We start from the raw sequence: 11160 nt of genomic DNA, 5'->3' as shown, positions 1-11160 counted from the left end.
GTCTAGTCCTGAAACGTCAGCCTTCCTGCTCCTATGATGCTGCTTGGCCTGCTGTGTTCATCCAGCTCTACACCTTGTTATCTCAGATTCTCCAGCAGCTGCAGTTCCTACTATCTCTGCACCAGGTAAGTGAGCTAACCAAGCCACAGCGTGAAAGCTGCAGTAACAATCATGGTAGGTACGTGTGATAGAGGACACTTTAAAATGGATGTGCCCTCTCTTTAGATTGTTTTAATACTTGAAGCCAAAACTAGACCCAGTAACGTCACTTCCAGCCTTTAATTAACTTAAAAAGCGACCCACAGCTTTGTCCTTTTACATAGTGGCCTTGGAAGGTGCTGTCAAAGCTGCAGTGGCAAGTTTCTGCACCTTGTATGTAGTATAAACTGATACCACTGTATACCAGGCAGCCAACGATGAAGGTGATAAATGGGCTGTGAATCAAAGAGGCCACTTTGTCCAGCACCATGTTATGTTATTGAGTGCCGTTGAAATTATAGTCGTTCAAATGATTGGGGGAAGCGGTATTCCATCATTCTCCTGTCTTATACCTTGCAGATGGTGAAGAGGCTCTGGGGAGACAGAAGGTGAGTTCGTCATCACAGGTTTCCCAGCCTCTGGCCACAGTATTTATATGGCTGGACTAGTCCTTGTTCTAACAGGACCAGTAGGATGTTGACACTGGGGGGAATTCACTGGTGGAAATGCCCATTGAATATTGATGATGGCACTGGCACTTGTGTGGCACAAAATGTTACCCACTTGTCAGTTATCAGACCAACCCTGACTGTTGCTCAGGATGTGCTGTACGTTTGAGGAGTTGAAACAGGTACTGAACAGTGTGCAATCATCAGCGAACACTTCTGACCTTATGATGGAGAGGAGGTCATTGATGAAGCAGCTGAAGATGGTTGGGCCTGGGACACTAACCTGAGGAACTCCTGCAGAGATGTCCTGGAGCTGGGATAACTGACCTCCAACAACCACAACCATCTCCCTCTGTGCTTGGTCTGACTACACTCAATCATGAAGAAAACGGTGCTCACTATGATGGTCATGTTGAAGACATTAGCCAGTATCCATCCATCAAGAGCACAGAAAGGCAAGATACCAATTAAAACAGATAATTGCCGTTTGTCACGTTACACACTGTAATATGTCAAAGAATTCAAATTAGCATGAACTTACAGGTGAAGGCACAAAATGGGGGACCAGAAGAGAGAAGTTTTGATAGGCTTTCTGTGACAGAATTGTTTACTTTTGCAAGTAGTTTGGCAAATTTTAAACTGCATTATTGTTTTAACATTCCAAGGAGATCACCTTGACTCTGACACAAAAGAAAACAGATTTGCAAAACGTCAAACATGACAGTTCCATAGGTAGATGGGGTAAGTTAGTACCGTTCTCCTTGGAGAAGAGGAGGAGATTCGGCCGAGGTATTCAAAATCACGAGTGGTCTGGACAGAATGGATAATGGTGAAAATGTGTGCATTTGGCAGAAGAATTCAGAATCACAGCCTTGATTTATCGGTAAAATAAGCAAGCGAATATTTTTAAAATCAGCTTTGGAAAGTGATGCTTGAGGATATGATGGGAGTAGCTCCAATTGCAAACCTTCAAAAGAGAATTGGGTAACTATCTGAAGGCAAATAATAACAGGGCAACAACAAAAATGGTAGTGGAGTGGGAACCTGTGGGCTGCTCCTGCAGAGAGCCACCATGAACTTAATGGAGCGAATGGCCTCTACCTGCATTGTAACTGTTCTATAATCCCATGGCAGGACTGCTGGAAACAAAGCTACAACCTGAAGCCTTGCAGATGAAAAGATTAGATTCGAATGCAAAACTGTCAAGGCACACTGCTGCTACCAAACAGAATTTCAATTTGGCTGCAAGTGAACATTACAAACACTTCAACTGCAGGGCAGAGATTAAAATCTCTACCCAAGAGTGCACAATATCACGTTAGATTCAAATGAAACTTTCACCTTCCATATAAGGTCTGAGCATAGCAAAATAGATTGTAAAATTATCCTGTAAATGTTAATTTAAAAAAAATCATAAAACTCTTGGAATTTCCCAATGTGCTCTAATTCAATGGTACACAGTTAGACATCATCTGCAAATGCACACTTTTCCCAAAATGATATCTTCAGCTGCCTTTCTCTAGTTTCAATGACATGTGCTTATTTGGAATGGATTGCTTCCTTCTGCCTCCTTAGCTAAGATATTGTCTTCCTACAGAGAACATAGCAATGATAACCTCTTCTGTTCATGACAAGGCACAAGGGGAGAGGATTAACAGCAAAGGACATATCTGCAAGGTCAGTTCCAGGAAGGAAACAAGTGAGTGGCAAGAGGGGAGAGGCAATAGCTGGTCCTATTAATTATAAAATCATGAGGGGATTGGTAGGGTGAATAGTCAAGGTCTTTTTTCCCAGAATAGGGAAGCCCAAAACTAGAGGGCATAGGTTTAAGGTGAGAGGAGAAAGATATAAAAGAGATGTAAGGAGCAATTTTATCACACAGAGGGTGGTGCATGTATGGAATGAGCTGCCAGAGGAAGTGGTGGAGGCTGGTACAATTAAAAGGCATCTGGATGGGTACATGAATAGGAACGGTTTAGAGGGATCTGGGCCAAAAGCTGACAAATGGGACTAGGTTTATTTAGAATATCTCAACAGCATGGATGAGCTGGACCGAAGGACCTTTTTTCCACGTTGTACAACTCTCTGACTTTATGACCCCCTAAGTGGACTCTCCATTGATTTGCCTGGACATGAGCAAAATACTTGGGAGGTTCATCAAAAGGATACGTCAAAAGAAGATAGATATGCCAGAACTTAGTCAATGAGGACACACATCTGTTAATTACACGCCCATGGTCTATGTCCAGCCTGAGACTCACAGCTTGACATGATTTGTTTGCTTAATGCTAATTACACCACGGTCAGAGTGAGCATTTGAGCCAGCGTTTAGCATGCATTTATCATTATTTCTTTATTCTCTACTCTACAAAAGCACAAGACACTAATGGACCTTTTTTTATCCACTCTCAGTTTCAGGGAACTGCAGATCTGTGCAACAAATCTAGTGAACTCTGATCAAGTCAAACTGGGAAGTGCTGGAGTTAGGGGGTGGGAGAGGGAGAGGGCAGAGTTACAGGCCCTGCTATACTGGAGCAGATGGACCATTCAGATTCACAACTGATTGTCAAAGAAGCGGCAGAGATGACTCATAATGTAATGTGGGAGTGAAGGTCAGATGTGGGGATTATGGGGTGGCTGTAAAGGATGTTTCAGGCATGGCCGTGTAAACTTGTTTCTTTTTCCTGAACCAACATGGCAGGTAACATACTGCTAGCGTGTTATGACCATTTTGATCTGTTCATGGAATGTGGGCATTGCTATCTGGTCAGCATTTACAGCTTGTCCTTAACTGCCAAGGGGGCAGCTAAGAGTAAACCACATTGCAGAGGGTCTGGAGTCACATGTAGGCCAGACCAGGTAAGGACATTAGTGACCCAGATGGATTTTTCCTGACAATGGATTCATGGCCATCATTAGACTCTTAATTTCAGATCTTTACTGAATTCAAATTCCACCATCTGCCATGGCGGGATTTGAACCTGGGTGCTCAGAACATTACTGGGGTCTCCGGATTAATCGTCCAGCAATAATACCACCAGGCCATTGCCTCCTACAGCTCTGATAGCCCAAAGTTGCACAATTAAATTCCTAGACCTAGGCAGGTTATACACATCATTGGCCTATGTACAGTGGTGCAGCAGTGTGTATTGTTCACACAATGACCACAGCAACCTGTCAATGCTCCTTTAACAACATCCCCGAAACCCTTCACCACTTAGACAGTGCACCACCATCTGCACATCCTGCTCAAAGTCACTCACTTGGCATCACTGCTCCTTCACTGTCGCTGGGTTCACTGGAGAACGTGTGCGCAGGAAAACCTGATTTACAATTAGCACGTGCTGTTGTAATGTACCAGTTGCAAATGAGCCAGGAGTTTTTTTTTCCACATCATTTCCACCCAATGTTATGGCTCAATCTGGGCAGAATCACATCAAGTGGTGCAAGAAGAATTTTTAAACCTGAGTCATGTCTGGTAATTATATTTTAACTGTGTTAAATTGTGAGCAGGTGCTGGGCAATCATTTGTGCCCCGTGTAAGGGCTCTTGTGGTGGAGGGGGCTGGTACAATTACAACATTTAAAAGGCATCTGGATGGGTATATGAAAAGGAAGGGTTTAGAGGGACATGGGCAAATGCTGGCAAATGGGACCAGAGTAATTTACAATATCTGGCTGATATAGACAAGGTGGACTGAAGGGTCTGTTTCCATGCTGTACAACTCTATGACCTGAAGTTCTACCTTCTCCTGAGATCTGTAATAACATCTCTGAACAGACAAAAGAAAATGCTTGTGCCATATAAAAAAGAACGGAATAAAACTGGTGGCTGGGTTAGAAGATGTAATGTGTAACACTGTAAATAAATGTTCGCAAAAATTGATTCCAGTTCTATCCTTCAATACTTGGCTTTATGGAGTACAAGTGGGTCCTTAAACCAGGATACACCTGCGTCTTTTGAGCTAGTTCAATCTGAATCAATCCTCACCCAGAAGTAGATGGGCCCCCACACTCCCTGGCACTGGAAAGACCTGGTTATTGCACTTGTTTGGAGGGAGCACCAAGTTCCCAGTTGCACAACCTCCGTGGTCACATCAATCCAGCGTGAATCACCAGGCCAGGAGCCAATGGAAGACTCACGGCTGTCCTGCAGAAATCATCAAAAAGTTGCAAATGATGTTTCACAGGTGTGAGCCAGAATGTGCCGGGTTTTCTTCCCCATTGGGAATGCCTGTCAATTTGCTATCACTCCAAGATGACTTCATGCCTTTATGCCCAAGTTACATACTTAACGTGACTTCTTCGCAACACAGAGGTTTTGTATGCTTTGCATGTCCATGCTACACCTTTACTGCACGTGGCACATTAATCAACAGTCATATGATAATCCACGGTCGTATCCTGAACTGGGAGCACTCATTGTGGTTTAGAATCATGGTGGAACAGACTACAGTTCCAGCTGTGTGACAGTAAAGACACCCCCTCCCCAACGTTTCATAACCAGACAAAAACCAAAAGAACTGTGGATGCTGTAAACCAGAAACAAAAACTGAAGTTGCTGGAAAAGCTCAGCAGGTCTGGCAGCATCTGTGAAGAAAAAAAATCAGAGCTAACATTTCGGGACCCTGGTTCTGAGGAAGGGTCACCGGACCCAAAACATTAACTCTGACTTTTTTCTTCACAGATACTGCCAGACCTGCTGAGCTTTTCCAGCAACTTCAGTTTATATTTCACAAACAGATCTTCAGTGACCATTAGCATTATTAAGTGTTGTTGTATCTTTGCATACCGCTTGAATCTGTCTAAACAGACGCTTGAACAAAGCACAAAGTCTCCCAATGTTTAATTTCCAATCCCTCTCTCCATAGCTTCAAGCACAGATGTATAACATTTCATTCCTATTATGCAAAAATCCTGATCCATTCATTGGATTCCAAATGCTGAATTCTCATTCTGCCATTGGCCCCATCCAAGAAAAACATTTATTTGCAAATGCAAGTGTGTCTTTGCTCAGCTGTACTGTTGAAACTCATAAAAAATGTCTGTTTCTTATTGGGACTCATATCCTTACAAAGGCTGCACTGTACACACTAATGTTTTCTATCAGCCTATCTCTAGCCCCTGTGGCTTTGCTTGTAAAGGATATAAGCCACTGATTTTATTTCTGTTTCGTTACAATAGTGAGTCATTCAACCTCACAGTCAACGTCAGCACATGTGTAGATTGTAATTAACTTGGGCACTGTAATTACATCATCTTTCGAGACCTGGCAGCTTGTCTAAGAATTACAAAATGATAAGCAAACTGCAAAGTGTGAACGTCAGGAGTGTGCTCGGATACTCTCCACTAACCTCCTGGCTGAGTATCACACCAATTCATGCAGGATGAAGCAGCCCACCTGCTCAGTGAACCACCCCCAACCTTAACCATCCACTCCTTCCAGCACAGAACCTCATCCGCAGCATTGTCTACACTGCGGCCCCACGGACTGTACCTCCAAAACTCGTAACTCTGACAAATTGGAGCCAGTTGCAAGTTCTCCTCCATGCCATACATCCTCTGATGCCCAAGACCGCAAGAAATTACAGAGATGTGAACACAGCAGAGTCCATCACAAAAACCAGCCTTCCATCCACATCTACACTTCCCACTGCCTGGGGAATGCAGCCAATACAATTAAAGACCCCTCCCATCTTCTTCCATCAGGCAGAAGATACAAAAGTTTGAGAACACATACCAACAGATTTAAGAACAGCTTCTTCCCCACTATTATCAGACTTATGAATGGACCTCTTATGTATTAGAATTGATCTTTCTCTGCACCTTCTCTGTAGCTGTAACATTATATTCTGCATTCTGTTCTATTACCTCAATGTACTTATGTGAGGTATGATTTGTCTGGTTAGCAGGCAAAACAATACTTTTCACTGTATCTCGGTATATTTGACAATAATAAATCAAATCAAATCAATATTGCTGTTCCTTCTTAATCACTAGGTCACTCCCCCACTCCTAAACAGCAGTGGGCCTACACCACATGGATTTCAGCAGTTCCAACATCTTCTCAAGGGGAAAAATCAGAAGCCACGTGATCCCAGGTTACAGTCCAACAGGTTTATTTGAAATCACAAGCTTTCGGGCTCATCAGGTGTCGTGTGACTTCAGACTTTGTTCACCCCAGTCCAACACCGGCACCTCTACATCATGGCTTCTCATGGGCCAGTGACGCCCACATGCCATGAAGTAACTTAAAAATTATGAACAGTGGTTGAAAAGGTTGGGTCTTTACCCATTTAAATCTAGATGAATGAGAGATGGCCTCATTGAAACGTTTAGGGTTCCAAAGAGACAGAGTGGATGCTGGGAGGTTGTTTCTTCTTGTAGGAGAGACTAGACTTAGAGAGCACAGTCTATTAATAAGAGGATCATTTTTAAGAAATTGCTTTTCCATCAGAAGGTGGTAAAGCCATGGAATTGTCTCACCGAGAAAACAATTGGGTTATTGAATTTATTCAGGGCTGTTTTAGACAGATATTTGACCAATGAGGGAGGGTTCTGAGGGGTCAGTAGTAAAATGGAGCTGGGATTAAAACCACCATTGAATGGTGCAGCAGGTCTGATGGGCCAAAGGACCTACTCCTGCACCTAAATCCCACATCAGACACTTTTCTCTCAAAGCATCATCAATAAAAGCACCAATAAATTACAAACGCAGCTTGATATTTTGCAATGCACTTTCCCTTTCCTCTTTTGGTTCTCAAAATCTTTCATAAAATTTGTTTCAATTTGATTTAAATCTAGCATTTCAGATCAAACAGCTGAGAAAAATGGAGAAAATCTTTACCGGCCTACCCATCTTGCCCCTCTTCCCTGCTTCTCCTGGTATTCCCTGTAAAATTAGAGAAGAGAACACGTACGTTAGACCACTGCAATGTAGTAAACTTTACTCAGCAGAATTTTAAAATGTAAAAGGTTATTATCGTGTGGTTACAAAGTGTCATAGACAGGCACGTGCCTTTAGTTTTCTTTGGATAGATATGACAGCAGTGCAGAGCATCACAGGCAGAGTGCGCTCTATGATCAGATTCTCAGATTAGATTTTCCGACAAACCTTCACTGGTTATTTTTGAAACAGATGTCAAAAATCCGCTATTGTCCTAACCAAAAGCTGCAAGTCATGTTTAACAATAACTTCCATTGCCTTTAATGCAACAAAACATCTCAACTCACTTCTTAACAGCAATCCAAAACACAGTACGATACTGAGTTGCAGAAGGAGAGATTACAGTAGATGACCAAAATGTTGGTTTTAATAATTTTCTGAATGGAGGATTTTAAGGTAAAAAGGCAAATGTTGTAGGGTTACTGAAGGCTTGGTCACCAAAAGTGGAACAGCAAATACTGGGAACCTCATGTGAAGGAGTGCTGGTATCTTAGGAAATGTTTCTTAAATTAAATGCACTGCAAAATATGTGCAAATTCATCGCAATAATTCCATTACAATAACCTGCAATAGATGCAGCGTTGTAGCCAGTAATGACAGCTCAATTCGGGCTCCTGTGGCACAGCGGTAGTGTCCGTACCTCTGGACCAGGAGGCTCCTGGTTCAAGTTGCACCTGCTCCAGAGGTGTGCAGTAACATTTCTGAATAAGTTGATTAGGAAAATATCAACGGTTCAATGAATTAACTTGTCTGTAAGCATGAGCAGATTACTCTACAGTGCAACAGCACTGAGATACTAATATTAACCCATTCCCATCATAGTCTATGCTTCGCTAATGAAGAGAGCAGAACATTGACACTAAAGTCATAACATAGAGATGATGAATTAAGCAACAAGCATATGCTTTAATGAGAAATATGTCATTTTAAACCATGAGTACTGGATAAAATATAATTATACCACGTCTGTAATCACACCAGTAAAATGTTGGTATCATATTTAAGAACCTTTCGCTGATCCAAAAGAATTCCTTAGTTTATCTTTCCAGTAAACTCCTAGAATGTCAAATATAACAGTCGCCAGATGTACACTCTTTAAGAACAATAAAGACGAGTTATGCTTCCATGAGGACAAGAACTTGGAAACAAGCCAAACTGCAGTGGCTCATTGATTCCTTCAGTACACTAATTTGCAACATCCATTTGACATGCCTTACTGATGTGCATGCTTCTATAGCTGTAAACCGTCTCTTGAGGTGAATTAAAATTGGAAATCATTCGCACTGTTTTAGATCAGTTATAGTTTGAGAGTTAGTGGGAAGAGGAGGAGGCCATTCAGCCCATGTTCAAGCTCCCGTTCAGCACTATTATAGAGCCATAAACACACAAACAGACCCTTCGGTCCAACCAGTCCATGCTGACCACGTTCCCAAACAAAACTAGTCCCACCTGCCTGTTCCTGACCCACATCCCTCCAAACCTTTCCTGTTCGTGTACTTATCGAAGTGCCTTTTAAATGTTGTAACTATGCCGACATCCACCACTTCTTCAGCAAGTTCATTCCACACACGAACCACCCTCTGTGTAAAAAAACGTTGCCCTCATGCCTTTTTCAAATTCTCTCCTCTCACCTTAAAAATATGCCCCCTGGTCTTGAGGAGATAACAAGAACTGCAGATGGTGGAGTCAGAGTTGATATAGTGTGGAGCTAGAGGAACACAGCAGGTCCCAAGATGCAGCGTTCCACTCCCAGACTTCCCAGATGTGCTCCTACTTCAAGGGCCACAACTTTCCTCCCTCTGGTGATCAAAAATACCCCCAACTGCATCTCTTGCATTTTCCGCACCTCTGCCCTCACATCCCCTCCCCCAACAAAAATAAAGACAGAATCCCTCTTGTCCTCACATACCATCCCACCAACCTCCGCATCCAGCGCATCATCCTCCTCCATTTCCACCTCCTACAATCTGACCCCATCACCAAACAGATGTTTCCCTCCCCACCCCTAACTTCCTTTCATAGGGACCACTCTCTCCACGACTCCCTCGTCCACTCCACACTCCCCACCAGCCCCACCACCTCCGGCACCTTTCCTTGCAACTGTAGGAAGTGCTTCACCTGCCCCTACACCTCCCCCCTCACCTTCAAACAAGGCCCAAAGTAAACCTTCCATATCCAACAGGGATTCATCTGTACATCCTCCAACCTGGTCTACTGTATCCATTGCACCCGATGTGGCCTCCTCTACATCAGTGAGACCAAACATAGACTCAGCGACAGATTTGTATAGCCTCTGTACTCTGTACGTGATAATCAACAACACCTTCCAGTCGCTAACTATTTTAACTTCCCCTCCCACTCCCTGGGTGACATGTCCATCCTGGGCCTCCTCTAGTGCTACAATGATGCCACAAGGAGGAACAACACCTCATATTCTGCCTCGGGAGCCTACAGTCCGAAGGCCTAAACGTAGAATTCACCAGTTTCAAAATCTGCCCACACCCTGGCTTCATCCCATGTCCAATCCTCCCTCTTATCCCCGACTCCTTCACCTGGCATTACCTGTCCATCTCCTTCCCCATCTAACCACCCCTCCCATCCCACCGACCAATCCCCAATACCCCCTACCTGCATCCACCTATCACCATCCCATCTACCTTCTCCCAGCCCCACCCCTCTTCCCTCTATTTATTTCCCAGCTCCCTTCCACCTCCCTAGGTCTGGTGAAGGGTCTAGGCCCAAAACGTCGACTCTCCTGTTCCCCTGCTGCTGCCTGGCCTGCTGCGTTCCCCCTACTCTTGGAGTCCCCCAATCTTGGGAAAAAGACACCTACCATTTACCCGATACCGCTATACCGCATGATTTTATAAAACTCTATAAGGTCACTCCCCAACCTCCTATGCTCCAGTCCGGCAACATTCTGGTAAATCTTCTTTGAACCCTCTCCAACTTGATAATATCCTTCCTCTAACAGGGCAACCAGAACTGGACACAGTACTTCAGAATGGGCCTCACCAATGTCCTGTACAATCTCAACATCACCTCCCAACTCTTATACTCAAAGGACTGAGCAGTGAAGACAAGCGTGCTAAATGCCTTTTTAACCATCCTGTCTATATGTGACACAAACATCAGAGACTTATGTACCTTAGGTCCATCTGTTCTACAACATTACCCAGGGCCCTGGGATTTATTGTATAAGTCCTGCGTCTGTCTGTTTCTGTACAGTTATGACTGACCTGCTACCTAATTCCAATTACGTGCTGAAACTACTATTGTCCGCAACTCACAGCAATGATTTAGATGATCTGGACGCTGGAATAAAAAATAAAAGTTCTAACTTTGCAGTTGATACCAAATTGGTGGGGATTGTCAATACTGAGGTGGATATTTCTAAACTTTCAGATTTGGCAAATAATTGGCAAATAAAATCTGAAACATACAAATGGGAGGCAGTGCATTCTAGTGGGAAATAAATTGCAGTCACTGGTTACTTAGAAGGTCTGCATTTAGGTGGGGTAGATGGATCACAGCGGACAAATATATCGAATCACTAAAGGACATATTA

The 11160-nt window shown here is 43.4% G+C and overlaps 1 protein-coding gene across 1 annotated transcript in view; it reads right to left on the bottom strand.

The window, feature by feature from the left end:
* Positions 1-11160, bottom strand: part of LOC109937100 (collagen alpha-1(XXVII) chain B-like) — a 298313-nt gene that overhangs the window by 116763 nt on the left and 170390 nt on the right. The window contains exon 11 of the mRNA XM_048613403.1: positions 7494-7538. Coding sequence (XP_048469360.1) covers positions 7494-7538 — 45 coding nt within the window. The remainder of the gene's footprint in view (positions 1-7493; positions 7539-11160) is intronic.

Source organism: Rhincodon typus, chromosome 28, assembly GCF_021869965.1.
Source record: "Rhincodon typus isolate 14 chromosome 28, sRhiTyp1.1, whole genome shotgun sequence".
Lineage (NCBI taxonomy): Eukaryota > Metazoa > Chordata > Chondrichthyes > Orectolobiformes > Rhincodontidae > Rhincodon > Rhincodon typus.
The sequence above is the reverse complement of the archived record's forward strand: the minus strand, read 5'-3'. Positions and strand labels throughout refer to the sequence as shown.